At 35.6% G+C, this 21,861-nt stretch overlaps 2 protein-coding genes across 2 annotated transcripts; both read right to left on the bottom strand.

The window, feature by feature from the left end:
- Positions 1-6: 6 nt before the first annotated feature.
- Positions 7-8,387, bottom strand: LOC140145343 (uncharacterized). The gene is made up of 2 exons (XM_072167095.1): positions 8,237-8,387; positions 7-2,935 (listed from the first exon to the last, which is right to left on the bottom strand). Exon 2 carries the CDS (start codon positions 2,750-2,752, stop codon positions 827-829), a length of 1,926 nt encoding a protein of 641 aa, XP_072023196.1. The 5' UTR covers positions 2,753-2,935; positions 8,237-8,387; the 3' UTR covers positions 7-826.
- A 10,418-nt stretch (positions 8,388-18,805) lies between these two features.
- Positions 18,806-20,130, bottom strand: LOC140145340 (uncharacterized). Its single transcript, XM_072167092.1, has one exon. The coding sequence runs from the start codon at positions 20,116-20,118 to the stop codon at positions 18,856-18,858; it is 1,263 nt and encodes a 420-aa protein (XP_072023193.1). The 5' UTR covers positions 20,119-20,130; the 3' UTR covers positions 18,806-18,855.
- Positions 20,131-21,861: the final 1,731 nt, after the last annotated feature.

A 21,861-nucleotide genomic window follows, 5' to 3' on the forward strand; every position in this document is an offset into this window, starting at 1 on the left:
CACTGATAAGGCTTCTCTTTAGTGTGAGTTCTGATGTGACGTTTAAGAGCAGCAGATACCGTAAAACATTTCTGGCAATACTCACACTGGTACGGTTTCTCTTTAGTGTGAGTTCTGATGTGGCGTTTAAGAGTAGAGGATAGCGTAAAACATTTCTGGCAATACTCACACTGGTAGGGTTTCTCTTTAGTTTGAGTTCTGATGTGTTGTTTGAGATTTTTGGTGTACGTAAAACATTTCTGGCAATACTCACACTGGTAGGGTTTCTCTTTAGTGTGAGTTCTGATGTGGCGTTTAAGAGTAGAGGATAGCGTAAAACATTTCTGGCAATACTCACACTGGTAGGGTTTCTCTTTAGTGTGAGTTCTGATGTGTTGTTTGGTGTACGTATGTCCCTTCAGATTGACAGATTTCTGAAGATATTTACACCGAAAAAGTGTCTCTCTAGTTCTTTTAATTTTAGTAGCTCTAACGTATTTGATCGTATGCTTGTCAACGTGACCTTTCAACCTATTTAAAGAATAGAAGCAGATTCCACAAAATCTACAAGTAAATGGTTTTAAAAGTCTTACATTCATTCTAAATGTGTTCAACATTGTGTCTTGTTTATGATGGACAGTCAGTTCATTAAAGGTATCTTCAGTAAAGAATCGGACAAGAGAAGTCAAGAGTTGGTGCCTATATCCAGGTCGTGATTGTAGAATTAATTATACTGCAGATTCGAGAATAATCACAGCATCTGAAAGATAAAGAATAACATTCTGAAATCATAACAAACTTGTCTGTTTGGAATTCGTTAAGGCTAATTAGATATAATAAAAGTTAGTTATGAGTTCGGATGTGTTGTTTCAGAATCCAAAGCAGTGAAAAGCATTTCTGACAATACTCGCACTGGTAAGGTTTCACTTTTGTGTTTTCTCATGATGTGTCTTTTGACATCACTATTTTGTGTAAAGCATTTCTGACAATACTCGCATCGACAGGGTTTCTCTTTGGTGTGAGTAATCATGTGTCGTTTTAGTTTCCCAGACTCTGCAAAACGTTTCTTACAAACCTCGCACTGATGCGGTTTTCCTTTTATATTCTCCGATTGCTGTATAGTGTGAGTTCTGATGTGTCTTTCGAGATCAATGTTTTCCGCAAAACATTTTTGACAATACTGACACTGATAGGATTTCTCAGTGTGAGTTCTGATGTGACATTTAAGATGATAAGCTTGTGCAAAACAGTTTTGACAATATTCACACCGATACGGTTTTTCTTTAGTGTGAGTTCTGATGTGTCTTCTGAGATCACCACTTCGTGCAAAGCATGTTTGGCAATACTCACATCGAAATCGTTTCTCTTTGGTGTGAATTAGGATGTGTCGTTTAAGTTTTGCAGATTCTGCAAAAAAAATCCCACAATACTCACACTGATACGGTTTCACTCTAGTGTGAGGTAGTGTTTTTTTACAGTGAAATCTGATGTGGTATTTAAGAGCAGTAGACTGTGAAAACCGGTTTTGACAATATTCACACTGATAGGGTTTTTCTTTAGTATGAGTTCTGATGTGGACCTTGAGATTACTACTTTGCAGAAAACATCTCTGACAATGCTCACACTGGTAGGGTTTCTCTTTAGTGTGGGTTCTGATGTGGATTTTGAGTGATCCAGATTCTGCAAAACATTTCTGACAATACTCACACTGATAAGGTTTCACTCTATCTTCAGTTTTGATGTGAGTTAGGATGTGTCTTTTGAGATTACAAGAATGTGGAAAGCATTTCCCACAATACTCGCACTGATGAGGCTTCTGTATAGTGTGAGGTTTGGTGCAAGTTAGAATGTGTCTTTTGAGATTACCGAGATGTATAAAGAATTTATCACAATACTCACATTGATATTGTTTCTCTTTTTTGTGAGTTAGAATGTGTCTCCTTAGACAAGTAGCGCGTGCAAAGCATTTCTGACAATACTCGCACTGATTTGGTTTCGTGTGATTTAAGATGTGCGTCCTAAGACTACTAGGATATGCAAAGCATTTGTGACAATACTCACACTGGTAAGTCTTCTCTTCGATGTGAGTTTTTCTGTGTATTTTGAGATCGCTATTTTGTTCAAAGCACTTCTGACAATACTCACACTGATAGGGTTTCTCTTTACTGTGAGTTTTGATATGGCTTTTGAGGTGACTAGGTTGTGAAAAGTATTTCTGACAATATTTGCAATGATAAGGTTTCTCTTTGGGGTGAGTTCTAGTGTGAGTTCTGATGTGGTATTTACGAGCACTAGGTTCTGCAAAACGGTCAAGACAATATTCACACTGATAGGGTTTCTCTTTTGTGTGAGTTCTAATGTGACATTTAAGAGAACCAGAGTGTGTAAAACATTTTTGACAATACTCGCACTGGTAGGGTTTCTCTTTAGTGTGAGTTTTTTTTATGTGTCTTTGAAGATGACTAGAAAGTGGAAAGCATTGCTGACAATATTCACACTGATAGAGTTTCTCTCTTGTGTGAGTTCTGATGTGACGTTTAAGACTACTAGATTGTGTAAAACATTTTTTACAATACTCGCACTGGTAGGGTTTCTCTTTAGTGTGAGTTTTAGTGTATGATTTACAGCAAAGTGTCTCTCTAGTCTTTTTGTTTCTGGCAGCATTAACATATTTGATCATATGTTTGTCATAGTGACCTTTCAACCTATTCAGAGAATAGAGGTAGATTCCACAAAATTTACAAGTCAATGGTTTTAAAACTCTTACATTCATTTTAAATGTGGTCAATATTTTGTCTTGTGGTAGATTTAAATATCATTCGATATTCAGCAGGGACCAAGTCAGTTCTTTCCCGTCTTCAGTAAAGAATCGGACAAGACAAATCAGGGTTGGTACCTCACTGTATCCTGGTGATGATCGAATGTACTGCAGACTGAATAATAATAATCACAGCATCTGAAAGATAAAGAATATCATCATATTCTAAAATTATAACTAGTCTGTATGGAATTCGTCAAGGCCCATTTAATAGATATCAAAGATTTTGATTGAAATTTTTTAATACCAAAACCTAAGGAGGGAGAAAATGCAGATGCACGTTTTGTGGGTCTTTCTAAGGGGCTGTGCAATAATTATGAGCCCACGTTCATGGGGCACCTTTTCAATATATTACAGTATAATAAAAAGTATGGATTGGAAACACTTTTAACATTTTCTAATATTTACCATATAACCAATTATTAAAAATAACAAAAAATATTAAAATTTTGAGCTCACTCTTAGCCTACAATCAAGATTTTGAATGCTTAGACTTCAAGTTGTGCCAAGTCTTAGAATTTTGTGACTACAATTGTAAGAAAACATGCAAATTTGCATGTTTTTAAGCCCATTTTCCCTCAAATTGTCCAAATTGCCAGTTAGAACTAACTAAGGGATTAGGATCTTAATTTGCCAGAACAATTGTTTTTTTTAATTCCAAAAAATTAGTGCTGTATTTTGCTGGAATAGGGATTAAATCGCAGCTCCTACACCGTTTATCCTCTTGGTTTCTTTTTGTTAATATTTTTACAAAATAATTCCACCAATCAAATAAAATTTTAATTCCAAAATTTTGAAAGGATGATCAGGGTGTCAAATGCAATTGGAAATAGAATAGTGGAGTAACAACACACTTTTTACGTGACACATGAGCGACTGGAATCCCCTTCATAGTTCACAGTTGATGAAACTAAACCATTCTGTGTCCAAGAATAAATTGTACTTAGTATAAGTCAAGCAGTGGCAGCGCCAGGAATATTTTGGGGGGGCATTGAGGGTGTAAAGTGAATTTCAGGGGGGCAAAATTGACAAATTTTGCGCAAAATGGCCGCAAAAAGTGGAAATTTATGTGATTTGGGGGGTTTGCCTCAAAAGTGGGGGAAATCTGGGGGACAAGAAAAACATGGGGGGCAATGAGAAGTGAAATCAGTTTAGCTGCTTAAAACAATGTGTGATAAGAAATAGATTCCTATTTAAATGTTAGTTTTCACTGATAGCTACTGATCGCATTGCCACCTTTTAATTTCGAGCAAAACAAATGAGGTAAAACGAAGGAAATTGCTATTTCATTCCAGCGCCTACAATGCGTGTATTTTAGCTCGCCAATCATGATTAATATCGGGAGCTTCACGCAGCTGATGGGACGAATAACAACATACACAGTTTATGCGTCAAGTCGACGTACAGTGCCTACAATGCGTGTATAATCTCGCCAATCGTATTATTTTTCATGATTATTGCCGAGCTACGTGCAGCTGACGGGATGTACAAACAAGACGTACTACGAATAGCGATATGCATACAGTTTATACGGTACGTCACTTATTCAATGATTCACTATACACACGCAGGCCACATTTTTATTCAGCACTCATCTGTTTTATTACAAATGTTAAATTTACTGTAGCACTTCAGGCTAATTAGTCTTTCAAATATCATTTATACTGTAATTATACACCAATGATCATTACAATGGTGCAAAAAGTAGAAATTCAAAAATATTTGAGGGCGTTGCCATGGAGTAAATCACACATTATGGCTTTAAGTCTATGTAACCAGCCCATTTTGTGTGGCATATTGGCCAAGATTTTTTTGGCAGGCGGAGAGGAGGGCAAGCAGTATTTGGCAGGCCGAGAGGGGGGCAAGCAATTTTGGCACACATTTACGGGGCACCTTTAGACCATTTAAAGTTTGCACATTGGGAACCAAAAAATTTGGCATGTGCAAAGGGGGGCAAAAAAATTTTTGGGCAGGCCAAGATGGGGGAGCCTAGAGGGGGCGAACAATTTTTGGAGAGCAATTTGAAAATTTTACCCACTACGGTGACATTTCCCCACAACCAGTCTTTTCGTGTTCGTCTGTATATCGTTCATGATGATATTTGTATATAAATTATGGCATAATGGCAATAGAGCTCAATAACAAAGCAAAACAGAAATGCCCCGACGACAATCCTGGAAATGCCCGTACTATAATATTGTGAACGGAAAATTTAGATTTTTAAAAACTCTTTTTCATACCGATTCAGAAAAAAAAGAAACCAAATGCATTTCCCTTTGCAATATGTACATTTCAAATGAATGTAAATATAATAATTTTGGGTTTAAAAAATGGAGCAGAAAAAAAAACTATACTGGGATTTGAACCGGGGACCTCTGGTTCAAAATACGATGCTCTAACCAACTGCGCCACGCGGCTTCTAATTTCCGAAGGAAGTTTAATACCTTTATAGTAACGTGGTCGATCTGAAGTCTCTTCAGCAGTTATTGTGGTTCGCTCTTTTCATACAATGTGAATGATGCGAAACCAAACTAGCTGATGAGGAGACTATAATTATCTCGATAAGCCTGTCCATAATTCAAGAAATTGGTAGCCAGGAAGGAAGCTATTTTTGTGTGAATTCTCCGATTTCTCCGGAAATACATCGACTTGGAGCGTCAAATTTCAGGATAGTAATGAGAACTAGAGCGATAACCGCACCATAGCTGAACCATGTGGCTTCGGCAGTATATTGTGGTAGGCCTAGATACCACTGTCATCATTGCAGCTCAATTGAAGCATTTTGAAAACTTGACATTTGACCCCTTTATTGCCCCTTAATGACCTTAAATGAATTTTAAAATATTTTAAACATGTTTAGAATGTCATAAGGATCATTGTGTTTAAATTTCACTTCAATGGGAGCATTTTGGAAAACTTGACCTTTGACCCCTTTATGACCCCTTAATGACCTGAAATGAATCTTAAAATGTTGTTAAAATGTTTAGAATGTCATAAGGATCATTGCATATAAATTTCAGCTCAATTGGAGCATTTTGAAGAACTTGACCTTTGACCCCTTCATGACCCCTTAATGACCTTAAATGAATTTTAAAATATTTTTTAAATGTTTACAATGTCATAAGGATCATTGCATTTAAATTTCAGCTCAATTGGAGCATTTTGAAAACCTTGTATTGATTTTCATAAATGCATCATGGGCAGGAATAGCATTTGACCACCAAACCCCCACCACACAAGTATTCACCATTATTGCGCAATCAGAGGCAACTATAGCATTTACCACATACCCTTAGTGTGTATTTTCATAAATGCATCATGGGACACTGTAATTTCCTGTGATCTAAATACTAACCACAAAATGGGCTGTAGTGGGCGATCTTAGACACGTCCAGTTTGGTCCATGCTTGTTATCAAAATAGCAGACAAGCTGTCTCCCAGTGCAAACCTGTCATTTAGTAGCCCAATTGGGCGACTTCTGAATAAAAATGGACCACAACTTTAAAACTATTAGCAGTAGCACCACCTTGGTTTCTTTATTATATTCTTTAATGTTTTCTCTTCCATTTGACACCACTCGGGGGGTTACACCTTCGTGGCATTTCGAGATATGTCCATTTCAGACCAAATGGTTGGTAAGTAAGCAAGTAAGTAACATACACTCATATAGGCTGAGACCATTTCATGGTTCAGCAAAAATAGTATCTATTTTGTGATACCAAAAACTCATTAACAATGACAAAAATCGGGGGGATGATGTTGTCGATCGGGTTACGGACCTTTAATGAAAGTCAATGCCAATTTCTTTTTTGGAGTGTTCATTTAAATACTTTGGTGGGGGACTGGGGACTGGGCACTGGAAATTTTTGGAGTCAAAACTTTTTTGCCCCCCCCCCCCCCAGAGAACCTGAAACTTTTTTGCCCCCTCCCCCTTCATAGACATACAAAACTTGTTACCCCCCCCCCCCTTAACGCAGTAACGTTTCATAGATTTTCGACACTTCATTATATAGACATGTAATGTACGGTAGGTGGCCTACCCAAAATTCATTACACTAAAAGCATGTTAAAGCCTTAAAGGAGTATTTCGTGATCCTAGCATCCTCTATTTATGTCATTTTTCATTAGATATTCACGAAAAAAAAACTATTCCCAAAATTTCAGTTGATTCCAATTTTGCGTTCGCGAGTTATGCATGATTATGTGTATTAAACTGCTCCATAGACAATGCGTTGTAATTTGTGAAATTCAAATTTCACGATATCTTTGCTAAAACAATTAATCTGCAAGAAATATTTTGTACATAAACATTATGTAGCCAGAGGTTTCCAGTGATATAAAAATCTCAACTTTTTTGAGAAAAGTGGGGGATGAGGCTGTGGATCACAAAATGGCCCTTTTAATGTATGGTACGATCTTTTTTCAGAATATACCTTTTTCAAAACCGATCCAAATAGTGCGAGATATTTCGAGTGATAGAGGTGAAGTTTATGATGTTGTTTCTTTACAAATTCCCAATGTTTTTCACGTCCAAATGTTTTGGAAACTTTCATGATTGCATATTATCATTTTGGAAGAACACAACAAATCAGCACTAACTGAGCACTGCCAACTACTTAAGGACCGTTCACAAACACTTGTAAGGGGGCCTGATGCAAAAAGGGGGCCCTGAAAATTTTTGACCCTCCTAAGGGGGGCCCTGAAAAAAAAAAGACCACAAATTTTCCTGGAAAAATTAAGTTTATATGCTTTTCTATGCTATGGGGTTGACCCATAATTTTCATGTCAAAAAAGGGGGGCCCTGAAATTTTTGAGGTATGTAAAGGGGGCCCCAAAAAATTGTTTGCAATGAAATTTTTTTGCATCAGGCCCCCCCCCTTACAAGTGTTTGTGAACAGGCCATAAGGTATCCAGACCCGGTATCCAGATCTTTAGGCTGTCGTTTTCAGCTAACATCCATTTGCTCGAGAAACACTAGCAACGAAGTTGCTCATGGATGCCCTTGTTGCATATGATTAGAGAATATGTTCGAACACACATCCATCACACTCCACAGTATCACTTTCGCCCTGATTTCCAAGGGTATTAGAAGGTAGGCCTATGAAATTGGAATGTTGCGGTCCATGATGTAATGATATTAAAACGGACTTTCATTATTCTCAATTATGGTTAAATGCGCATGAAATTTTTGATCAATAATTGGTTAAAACTTTTTTGCCCCCCCCCCCTTCTAAAAGGAGTCAAACTTTTGTCCCCCCTTTTGAAGACCTAAAACCTTTTACCCCTCCATTTTTCCCAGCCCCCCCCCACACACACACACCCACACTAAAGTCCGGGACTATAAAAGTATTTATGAACATGAACACTCCCGAAAAACTACACAATAATACAATGACGTCTACGTCTGGCAACAGACATGATGACGTTCAATAAGCTTACCAGAAAAAAATTTAATGACGTCCAACCATGATGATGAATGCAGTGAAATGATGATCAAATCTATTTTACTACCGTACGACAAAAGATGGGGTCGACATTTCTTGCAAGTTACCACAAAAATGAGCAACAAACTGCTTCAGGAATTCTAGGAAAACTTAGACTCGCTGAGTCTCATGGACGCCGTTCCTATGTCCATCAGACTCGTATTTCCCATTTTGGATGTCAATGGGAAATACACACTTAACGATTTGCGCCGGTTAGAAACTTGAAAAAAAATCTTTAAAATTTTATCAATGTATATAAAAGTGGTACCAACCTTATTGTGCTTGCTAATTTAAGACTCGGTTGAAACAAAATTAAGGATCGAATGCATTTTAGTGTCCAAAAGGCAAAATTATCGTCAAAGTTCTGCCGAAATCGGCACCCTTGCGAAGGGTTCAGAATTCGAATCGGGAACGAAAATATCCGATCTTTGCGATCAAAAACACAAAATTACAACTTTAAACATACTATTGGCGAAAGACATTATTACCAAACAATATAGAATAGAAAATTTGACATCATTTTCTCAAAATATTGAAGAAATTTGCTCACTAGACATCGAAAAAGTACGCAATCCAATTCCCGTTCAAACGCGCGAGAAACTGAAAGTGCATAATCCCGACTAGGAAAACTTGACGTGTGTACCCCAAAGACAAAGCCAAGAAGCAGACCGACGAAGGGCGCACACCACTAAATAATTGCCCCATTGAAATGTACGTGTAAATAGGCCGGCTGGGCTTGGTTTTCTTTGTCATTTTGATGCCTTTTGGGCGAGTCTTGAGATATTTTATGATAACCAGTCGCTTGCAAATCGATGAAAGTTTAACATACGTTTCAATATGGTTGTCTTCCACCTCGTTTTCCCGGTACGCAGGCCATAGATATTTAAGCGTAGCGTAGATCGGAATGTACGCTTATTTGATGAAGTTAGGCGCGCTACTCCGCGTCGTGACACCTCTCTCACCCAAAAGGGTACAAAGTGCCATCAATTTTCAGTTGTTTTGTCCGCATTAATGGGGGATATTCGTAGGTTTTTGTGTCTTAATCCAAACTTCAAAGGCATTTCCTTTTTTGTTGGGATGTTATTCGTACAGATACACTGCTATTTTTAGGCAATCATTATGATTTGAACACAAAATCGGCAAGAAACAAAAAATTGGTCAAACCATCCGTTACGCCCTTTTGACGAAAAACGTCCTTGGCAGCTGGGTACCAAAAAGTACCCAGCTCAGATGAGTGCGTAATGTCCGCGGAAACGTTCGCGTAGGACTTGCGTTTAGCCAACACGGTGCAGTGTTAGCGGAATTCGCGAAGTATTTCTCGCGCTGGTGTGTCAAAATAATGGCAAAACTGCAGCCGCCTTGTCAAATGGCAAGATAGTTGAACTTGTAGCCTATGAGTTTCGATCAAGAAAGCTAAGTAGGCCTAAATGATACTAAAAGGAGAGTGTGGGAAGCTTGAAGTCTTGTATGGTATCAGCATTCAACACAACTTAAAAAGACTTTGGATGCAATTAGTCCTTCAAGGAGGACCACGCTCCATTTAGTACGATAGTCCACGCCGTCAGGCGTGGGTCCTTCTACATTCGACAAATCCTTCCCGGAAAGTCGGGGGAAATGTCAAACTGATTAACCACGCCTACTGACAGCTACTAATGATATTCAGCCAATCCGATTGACTGAATATCATCAATAACTGTCAGTAGGTGTGGCTTGCTACTGCTACCAGAACACTAGCTTCTAGCTTGGGATTGTCACAAGTATTGCGTAACAAAATTGATTATTAATCCTCTTTAGTTGCATATGTGTTAATGGTATTATACTCGGTTTTCTTCTTACTCTCAGTTCACTGACCTGTAGGTTGCACACAATCAGTTCCTTTTGTCATCACTACATTTAATATTGTCCTGGTTAACCACGATTCGTTACTATTTTTGTAGAGGTTGTGCTTGAAATTATTGAGTGGCTACAAACAAAGGATTTGAACCGATATTCTTCACCGTAATCATTGGGCAGTCATGAGTGCAGTCCATTCAATCAAATGTTGTCATCGACCTATTTGATCGTAGTGCATTTGTTATGTGTGCGAGACGAATTGTCTCGGTAGATTGCAATCATGCTTTTGTTGAATGGATTTGAGTAGTCCGCCATATTTACGGCATACGTCATATGCACAACCTCTATTAATTGTGATAGTTGGCCTATTCGTTTAACATGTTTAAGAAAAATATAGAATTGGAGGACACACGCTTCATAAAAACTTTGGGTTTCACTCATGTATTTACTTTAAGGGGGTATAATACCATGATTTTCATCCCAATGACATAGTTCAATAACCTCAATTAAATACTCAATAGTGCAAATTTGACCTCAAGTTGCAGAGTATGAGTTTTTGTACCCATATTTTCAAAGGTCATTCAATGAATATACAAATGTATTGGGGTTAAAGAATTGTGTCCTTATTAGATGAGCATGTTGTGGATCCTAGTGTAAAACCATGAAGACCTACCAATTGAGACACTGATTATAAATTGAGTGGTTGTTTGACTCGATTACTTGATTATTGATATTTTACGGTACATTAATTACGACACTACAAAGTAATTTGTTAATAATCATAATTGATCGATTGATCAAACGAATGATTATTAATTGATGTTTGATGAGTAGTTTAATGATTGACTGACTATTAATTCATATCAATCTAATAAGTTATTGTGATTCTATTATATTAATATATTATATTGATTGATAGGATGACCATATCAATTAATTGATTAATCAATTCATTAAATGATTCTGATTGTTTTCTTGATTGTTTGTTGAATACTTTATTGATTGGTTGAATGAACCAACGATTGAGTGATTAAAATCTAAGAATCCCTTGAACTTGAAGAACAGTTTGCATCCATTTTTCGAAAATTGGAGTAACTTTTAATTTTTCACCCCTAGCATGCAAATTGACCTTGGACCTGTCGAGCCTCAAAACTTGGTAACTATGTGTCCTACGTATAAATATGTTACACTGTGATGCCTTAGACCCAGACAAATAATTTGACATGTTTTTAGTGAATTTGGAGCATGTTTAATTTTTGCCCCCTATATGACTATGACATGAGCAATGCGCATGTAGGGTGTTTGAGGGTCTTTATTGAGAGTCACGGAGTTCCAATATAGCTTGGTAGACAAAAGTTTTGAATTCAGCATACCCGAATTAAACAAAACAATTTGGTTGCCAGCTTTTACGCGAACTTGCCACTTCATGACTTGATGCTTAAATAAGACATTTCCAAAATAGAACCAGACTAACATACCCGGCTAATATAATTATGTGAACACTGCTTTTCAACATAATTCAACATGATATCACGATTCAGGCCTCTATCGAAACTCAGCGACTTCAAAAGTGTGAAGTGTTTTGATCCATACAATCTCAAAATCAATCGATTGAGATGATTAGCGTATTCGTCCCAGTTACATAACAGATGCGGTTAAATGATGGGGCGGGGTTACCAACCATATTTGGAGTCATTACGTTGTCATCAACTGGGTTGGTTCAGGTCACTGCTTATGGTAATTCGAGTGCGCTGCTGGGGGTAGAGCTCGAATGTGTAAGGACCAACGCCTGACGGCGTTGATTATTGTGCTAAATATTGCGTTGGTCCTGTATGGACTAGATGCAATGGGTATTAGCCTAAATAGTTTCGCATTTAAGGGCAGAGTAATGGGAGAGAACATGGACCTTTTCGAGCTTAATTATTTCTGAATTGTATGTCCAAAGTATATAAAACTATACATTTTTGGAAAGGAAATGAGTCAAGGAATCCAATGGTGACGTCAGATTTGTTCAAAAATCTCAAGTTTTTGAAAAAATCACAAAAATTCACTTTTTTACCCCAATTTTTTTGTGACAACTTAGAAAAAAATCCATTCGGAGTAAAAAAAATTAAGTTAGCTTTTCATGAAGAAGAGACATGGAAGGGAAGGTTTTTTATTTTTTTGAAATTCGTCTCTTTTTTCGAAATGTTGAAAAAAACATGTGAAAAAAGCCATTTTGTCACTCTATTAAGCTAAAAATTGCACATAATGGTGTATATTTTTTTTTAAAACAAATATTTTAAAAAAATGAAAAAACCTTCCCTAGACTTTGATGTACTCTAAAGGATAGTGCAAAAGTTTACCCTTTGCTTGCATATTTTTCGAGTTATCTTGTCACAAAAATCGCGCAATATTGTCAAAAGTGAACTCTGAGAAATCGACGTTTTAGGAAAAAAATGTCAAAATTATGCACAAAACGTCCTTAAATTTTAAAACGGTAAGACTTTCACACTTGTAAAAGCTGTATCTGGTGCATGGTCTAAATATGCATCTTTTTGCACCAATGAATCTATAATCTCTGCTTTCAGTGCGCCAAAATTCAAAATAATTACAAAATCTAAGTGGCATTTTGACTGCAAATTTTTGTTTTGCTGGCGTTAACAACATACCGAATGCGCCTGGACTGCGTTGGACATACGCGCAGAGTTGCGCCGCGTCACGCGACGCGAATCGCGCGCGTAATCACAATATTTCGCATTCGCGCATTTCTGACTCATTATTTCGCGCCAATTTACTAAGCTGTCTTGAGCCATGTGACTTTTTAGAGTTGAAAAGAGTGAAATAAATCAAGCAAAAATAGGAATTAATATTAGCAAGTTGTATTTTATCAGTTTCAAGTGAAAGAATACATCTTAGTGTTGATAAATATCAAAAAATCTCAAATTCGGTCGTGGACGAATGTGTCTTCCATTACTCTGGCCTTAATTGGCATGCAGTAACTTTGGGCACTTTTCAGAGTTTTTTTTAAAAACCACTGCTTCCAAACAAAACCAATTATATTTCTAATTATCTCTTTTTTTGTGACATTAGGGTTCCCTTCTACACCTAAAAGTTGAAAAAGATTTTTAAATAATTTTGTAAGGGTGCCCTAGGGGTTAAAAATAGCCTGACCAAAGTTACCCCGCATTTGGTCAGAGTATTGCATTCCATGAAGAAAAAAAAATCAAAACAATTGATTTTCGCTGTATATGGGCAAGTTGTTGTTTTTTTGTGACATTTGACCCCTTGCAAAATTAATAAAGCACACATCCTTGCTCACAAATGTTGATTTTTATTTTTTCTGAAAAAAATGTATAAAATGCTATGGTCTCACGAATTTTTGACAAATTTCGGAAATTGGACATGAACGACTATTATTTCTTCCAAATATATTTCTTAACAAATTGACACCTAATATGACTAAAAACAATATTACTGTACGAAAATATGACAATTTCAAAAAATATATTTGACCGACCAAAGTTACCCCGCTAACCGAAGTTACCCCATTTTACGGTATTTACCGTTTTTCACGACCGCTCTTTCAATTTCAACCCATCACTTTTCACTAAAGCGCTAAATAATTCCTGGTTGTTAATTTCCTTTTTGATGTGTTTTGTGTGTTTCTTTGTTATACTTAAATATTTTGTTATAGGACCTACTAGGCCTACGTACTTATATTTTTTCCTTCAAATTAATTTGGTCTATTAAAGAAAATCTAAGAAACCTATAAAGAGGCCTATTTTCCAAATTACATCCATTTTTTATTCAAATTTCGTTCAAATTCGTCCTAGCCCTACCTGGCGTGCTGGCGATGCTCACTGAAAACTATTTGGTCTTCATGATTCATTTTTGTTTTATATAGGCCTAAATGCATTTAAGTATAGGGCCTAATAAGAATGAATTAAACATGATACTAAAATATTAAGATTTAGGGTATTATACCCTAACATGGTATAATACAGATTTTAGCATGTTAAATTAAGTGCAATACTTGGTGTAGACATAATTTGAACAAACTGTGATAACTTTAAAGAGTTTCATTTGTAGGATTGTTTCAACTTTATTTGTGATAACTTTATTTTGTTAAATAGGCCTAAACATAATTCGTAGGCGTATGTATAGGCTTAAGTTTAAAAAAATGTAACGAACTTGGTAAAGGAGATCATAATATGAGTAGGCCTAAGAGAGCAATGAGTAACACATGCATGTTAGGGCCTACGTGCTTATAATTGCCTACACCGTTTACAAGGATTTAAAATAAATCCTTAAGGATTGTAATTAGGGACCAATCAATTTTAGATTTAAAATTAATCGCATAGATTTGAATTTGAATTTTTAAAGATTTAATTTCAAATCTAATATCTTGGAATAGATCATCAGGATTGTATAAAAGTCACAAAGTTCGTTAATTATGTATCCTTGAAATTTAGAGGGTATACTTTAACAAAATTATTAAATAAAACCGAATGAACGCGAAACAATTATGATTTTTTTATAGACAAACACAGTCAACGCTGGATGGAACATGGTGGACGAATTAGACGTACACGACGAATATGCACTTTATTTGAAATAGGCCTATCTAATATATTGACATGATAATCGACCTATATGAGTAGGAACAATTATGAATTTCATTCAATTCTTTTTTGTTGGGCTGGGGCGAATTTGAAATGTATATTATTATAGGCCTACTTATATCAATGGCCAAAGTGTGAAAAACTTGCAGTAAGAATATAGGCCTAAATCGTATTATCAACTTTTTCCTGAATGAATATACAACAATATTTTAATCATACTGTTTGAAGTAATATCCGGGAGTAATATGCGGTCTGTAGGCCTAATTGTTTAAATATAATTTCTAGGCCTACATATGATACAAGGCCTAAAATATTAATGATTGCTATGACACACATCATCAGCATCATGGCCTATTAATCATGCTAATTCAAAAGTTCGATTGAAATAATAGTATGCAACTCGTGATTTGTTTGTATTTGGATTGAAATGTTCTCGTTCCTTTTGACGTACAACTTCAAAACACAATGTTGTATTCAAGGCAAAAAAATAAATTTCTTTTTAAACATTTAACATTTGCAAAACGAAAACACGCAACCAAACAAGCATACAAAAAGAAACTACCAAACAAGAAAAAAAAAAAAACCAAACAAAAAAAAAATCATCAAAACACACACAAAAAAGAATCAAATAAAAAAAAAAAAAAAAATTAATTAAAAAACCCCAACAAAAACACCACCACAAAAAGCTACAAAACACTGCATAGGCCTAAATAAAAAGATGTGTTAAATTTCGAAATGTTAAATGCATCTTTCCCCCAATTATGCTTCGGAAACAAAACAAAGGAGATGTAAAAACAAAAAACAAACAAAGAAACAAACAAACATAAACAAAAACCAATAACAACAATAAAACAAACAAAACACGGTCTAGCCTTGCTTGGGTCTACTGTGGGCCTACCAGAAGCTACCAGAGAAGATCATGAGAATTCTTATGATCTTCTCTGGGCCTATCAATCAATTTACTTGGCAAATTTCACTGGCAACACGTAAATTCTCCAAATTGAGTGCGTTTAGCTTCAGTACGCTTTGAAGAAAGCACTCAAAAGCGCCCTCGTTGTTTTTGACATGCTCTACTCCCCATTTCATTCCAGAAAAATTTAGTATATTCAAGGCCCGGGGGATCACTAAAATATGACATTATACGCATGCGTGACCAATTTTTTTTTCAAACACCCCCTAAACGAGTTTTACCCTACCAGCAAATTTAATATAAATTTACACCCTAATGAGTTTTTTGCGTTTTTTGGCCAGTAAAAATGAAAAAATGTACCCTTTTCGGACTCTTAATTTACCAAAAATTAGAAAAGGTACCCTAAACAAGTTGTTTAGTTTCAGAAAACTACCCTTATTCTTGAAAATCAGTGTTTAGACCCTAAATGCGTCACTCGCGTAACTCGCCTTGCCTAAAAAAAACCACCCCTTTTCCTTGTTTTTTTGGTCACGCATGCGTACAGACCAATTATGTGAGTGTCCTCCCCCCGGGATTCAAGGACTTCTTTGTGATAAAAAGGTACCAAAATGCAACTTTAAAAGCTGTAAATTGCGTTTGATAAAAGCCTTGGATCTTTTTTCTTTTCTTTTTTTTTTTATTTTTTATTTCCTTTTTCTTTTTCTTTTTCTTTTCTTTTTTTGCAAAAAAATCTTACGACAAACATTTTTAGGCCTAAATACCAATTTGCAGATTGTTTAAGAAAAACATCAACTCATGATAGTGGATTGGTTTATTCACGCAGGCATGAGAATGATCATCCATGAAAAAACCTGAAGTGAGTGTTTAGAAGAAAGCCTGAAAAAGTGGGTGAGATTGGGCGAAAAAAAGACCGAAACGGGCTGAAATTAAAAGAAAGTGCAGAAATTTGGTATAAAAGCCTGAATTCAGGTTTAAACCTCCTAATACTCATGCCTGTTTTAATGCAAATGAAGAACAGTTTGTACTATCTAGTCAACCTATTGACCTTGACCTAATTTGCTGTTACCTAAGTTAAACGTCCTAGATAGTGAAACCTTTATTTGAATTGTACATAGAAATGAACATGAAACCTATTTAATCAAATTTGGAAGAACTCAGGGACTGTGCAATAATTATGAGCCCCGTGGGGGTGGGGGATGGGTAACCTAACACTGCCTACTCAAAATCAAAATGCCTATTCCAGACAAATACAGCACTAATTTTTTGGGATAGAAAAAATATTATCCTGTTAATGAAACATAGCTAAATCCTAATCCTTTATAGTCCTAACTGGTAATAAAAGTAAAATTTGAATAATTGGCCAATTTCTTGAAAAAAGAGCCAAAAACATGCATTTTTGTCATGTATTCTGACAATCGAGTCACAAAAATCAAAGACTTGGAACAAGTCTACGCATTCAAAATCTTGAGTAGATGCCGCAATTTTGCTCTAATTCCCACTTTTTTGTGTTACTTTAATTAAATAATGGGTTATAAAAATGAAACATGACTAAAACCTAGAATGCATAAACTGAAATTAGTACAAATATTAAAATTTTACTTTTATTGCCAGTTAGGACAACTAAATGATTAGGATTTAGCTATGTTTCATTTGACAAAACAGGATAATATTTTTTTTTTTTTTTTTTATTAGTGCTGTATTTTTCTGGAATAGGGATAGATTGCGCAATGTATTTTTGACAATATTCACACTCTCTTTAGTGCGAGTTTTGATGTCATATTAAGAGCGCCGGATAGTGCAAAGCATTTTTTGTTCATTCCAGGGAACATTAAAACCGTTTGCACCCACATCTCATATGCACAGTTTGTCCCCTACATACCATGTGCCTTGAATAGCTGTAAGCCACCAAACCTGTGGTTAAGAGGCTAGGAAATCATTCCTAATATCCCATACCCTCGTTTGTATGCCTTTATCTAATCCTGCTCCCCATGACGAGAACAATTTAGCACATTCAGAGAGACTGCTTAGTGTAGGGAATTTTTAGCCTTTTTTATTAAACATGTTTACAATTGGCTTATAGCAATCACATGCCAGACATGCTGACAATACACATAACTGATTGGTTAAGCAGGTCACCATGGTCAGTATAATTAGCTATAATTTTATTTATTTAGTGATAAGGCATAGAAACCTGCAATAGGCGATTTTATTTCAGAATATAACTACAGCGCACAAAATTAAGCCCATTCTCTATAGTTAAAGCCATATTATAACATTTTCAAACAAAATAGATTAGCATTTATTTGCCATAAAATGTAAGCTTTTACTGTCAGATATATCCCCTTTTATTTTTGAGCCGAACAACTACGGCAAAGCAAAGAAAATTGAAATTTACTACCAGCACACATGTCGCCAATACGTACCACTCCTTCGGTCATGTTGTGGTATGGCCCTTTGTTGTGTATATCACGTTCCTCACGCCGTGTACGTACTGTATGTTATGAACATCGTGTATGCGTTCGACTAATAATTCCATCGTAATAATAAAGCGCCGGTTCCGGCGTTTTATTCAAAATCTCGGATTTTGACAAAACTACAACACCTAGAGTCTTGATTTTTGCAGGGTATATTGGTTTAATAAAGTACAATTTAATCGTGTAAAAAAGGAATTTTAACAATTCAGTGAAGGCGTCTTCCTCAGCAAATGTTATAATATGGCTTTAATTGAACCACTTCCCTGATTAAACACTGTTAGTTAAATTGGTTGTTTATTAACTCTTGTAATAACCAAGCAATGGGTGGATAAACATATCCAATGTTATATTTTCTGTTACAAAATAATAATTGGTGTGCATATAAAAAGCTGGGATATCAGTGCTGACAAAAACTATAGCAAGACCATGTAGTGCAATGTGTTTACTTTAGTGATACATGTATTGGCATCTAGCATCTAAAACTATTCAACAAACATGCAGTGTTCCTGAAACACATTAGGCGATTTGCTTCCAAATAAAACTTCTTTTAAAAAGGAATGGGGTGTCGAATGGGAAATAGCATCTGATGGGCTGATACAGTGGACATTTTGATGTAAGTTTGTTTCCTGTAGGTGGCTTAAAAACCTAATTTTATGCATAATGAGGTTTTTTGAAAATTATTTTCCAGAGTCAAGATGCAAGTATCATTTATGCCTCAAATCACTTATTTATTGTTAAATCAGTGCAGAGTAGGTTAGTATCTGTGGGTTAGTATAATAATATTGAAAGTTAGACCAAAGTAGAGAACTATACACCTGATCCGTGAACTTTGTCTTTTTAAAGACAAATTCTTGTTACAATTATTCACACTGATTCGATTTCTCTTTTTGTGAGTTACGATGTGTCTAGTGAGACCACTATTTCGTGTAAAGCATTTTTGACAATACTCACACTGATAGGGTTTCTCTTTGATGTGAGTTCTGATGTGTCGGAGTTTCACAGGCTCTGCAAAACGTTTTTGACAATATTCACACTGATAGGGTTTCTCTTTGGTGTGAGTTGTGATGTGGTCTTTAAGAGAATGAGATAGTGTAAAGCATTTTTGACAATATTCGCACTGATAGGGTTTCTCTTTAGTGTGAGTTCTGGTGTGTCTTTTGAGATGGCTACTTTGTGCATAGCTTTTCTCACAATACTCACACTGATATCGTTTCTCTTTGGTGTGAGTGCTGATGTGGTATTTAAGAGTAGCAGATCGTGTGAAACGTTTTTGACAATACTCACACTGAAATTCTTTCTCTTTTGTGTGAGTTCTGATGTGTCTCTTAAGATTACTTTGGTGTGCAAAACAGTTTTGACAATATTCACACTGATAGGGTTTTTCTTTAGTGTGAATTTTGATGTGATGTTTAAGAGCACTAGATACTACAAAGCATTTTTGACAATATTCACACTGATAGGTGTTCTCTTTTGTGTGAGTTTTGATATGATTTTTAAGAGTACTAGATTGCGTAAAGCATTTTTGACAATATTCACACTGATAGGGTTTCTCTTTAGTGTGAGTCCGGATATGCAATTTGAGATGCCAACTTAAAGCAAAACATTTCTGACAATACTCGCACTGGTAAGGTTTCTCTTTAGTGTGAGTCCGGATATGCAATTTGAGATGCCAACTTAAAGCAAAACATTTCTGACAATACTCGCACTGGTAAGGTTTATCTTTTGTGTGAGTTCTGATGTGTCTTCTGAGATGACTACTTCGTGTAAAACATTTCTGACAATACTCACACTGATAGGGGTTATCTTTAGTGTTAGTGTGTCCTTTTAGATTGTCAGAAGGTGCAAAATATTTCTGACGATATTTACACCAAAAAAGTACCTCTCTAGTCTTTTTGATTCTAGTAGCTTTAACATATTTGATCATATGTCTGTCAATGTGGCCTTTAAACCTATTCAAAGAATCGAGGTAGATGCCACAAAATCCACAAGTAAATGGTTTTAAAAGTCTTACATTCATATCAAATGTGTTCAGCAGTGTCTTGTTGTATTGTATGATGGACAGAGTCAATTCATTAAAGATATCTCCAGTAAAGAATCGGATAAGAAAATCAGAGTTGGCACCTAACTATATCCAGGTCGCGACTCGTGATTGTAGAATTATACTGCAGATTGACAAATAATCACAGCATCTGAAAAATAAAGAATAACATTTTGATCATAATTAACTAACTTGTCTGTACTTTTTTCTGGTATCTGATAATTTTGTCAATAACTGCCTCCATTCAAAAATTATTCCTGGTGTTCAGTCAGATCACTCAGTTGTAACTTTGCAATTTAATGATGGCCAACCTGCTAAAGGACCTGGGTTCTGGAAACTTAATTGTAATTGTTTGCATCATGATGCTGATTTTGTTAATTTGGTGAAAGAGAAAATTGATGAATTTAAAAATATTCATAAGGATGCTGATTGTAATCCTAATATTTTATGGGATGCTTTAAAATGTACAATCACAGGTGTATGTATGGAGTATAGTGCAAGAAAAAAGAAAGAAAGAAATGCTGAGAAAAAAAAGATTTTGGACGAAATTGAAATGGTCAAAAACCAAATTAGTGTGGACACAGCCAATAATTCTTTAATTTCTCAATTAGATCAACTTGAAGCCCAGTTGAACAAAATTTTGGATTTTGAAACAAGAGGGGGGGGTGGTTTTCAAATCAGGCTTTTTCCTTACGTACTGTCTATTTGTATGGAGGTGTCAATCAATAATCAATAATCAATAATCGATAATCAATAATCGATTATCAATAATCAATTATCAATATCAATCATGATTGGGCCCGCTATTCAAATAGCATTAAAAATGATTGGGGTGATTTTCAAATCATGCATTTTCCTTACGTAGGCCTACTGGCTATTTGTATGGAGGTGTCAATCAATAATTGATTATCTAAAATCAATAATCGATTATCGATTATCAATAATCGATTATCAGTAATGGATTATCAATCAAGATAATCTCAATTTTCAGAATGCTAAAGAAATAATTTTTAAAAAAATATTGAAAAAAATGTGAACTTTTTAAAAATGTCTAAAATTCCCATTTTCACCTTCATGCGTATAAAATGAACATTTTGTGCAAAATTTTGTTCAAATATTTGTTCTGAACTCGAAAATTGCAGGGCTTGTATGGAGCACATTCCAGTGTTGAAAAAGGGTCAATGCCAGTTTCAATTATATCAATCTCCATGACAACACCCACGTGATCGCAGATTTTCAAGGGTGAAATACATTCGGTTTAGGAGAAACATCAAATTGAAGTTTGCATATAATACAGCATTTATAAATAGGGATTTCTTTCATAAAATTGCGATTATCTCCAAAACTGTGTCAACAACAAGCAATGAATTTTTGTTCAATTTATTTTTTGAAAGCGTAATATGTGGTTCTTAACTTTTTAAAAAAACCTGTCTGCAGCCCTCTAGCTTTTGATTCATAACAGTCACATTATATGCCATTTCCAAAATGGGCGTGTGTGGATTCACAAAGCCAAGCTAAGCCACTCCTATTAAACTTACTGACTGACCAACAATAGCCAATGAGAAGTCTGCCTTGAGGCTCAAAAGCTGCCATTTTCAGTTTATAATATACTATACTGGTACATTTTGTGTATGAGTTCATTCATGCAGGCACAGAGCAGCTATGGATGTGATATCAGAATGCATCTATTCAGGTTATTATTTGCTCAAGGAATGTTTACTT

Source organism: Amphiura filiformis, unplaced genomic scaffold (assembly GCF_039555335.1).
Source record: "Amphiura filiformis unplaced genomic scaffold, Afil_fr2py scaffold_227, whole genome shotgun sequence".
Lineage (NCBI taxonomy): Eukaryota > Metazoa > Echinodermata > Ophiuroidea > Amphilepidida > Amphiuridae > Amphiura > Amphiura filiformis.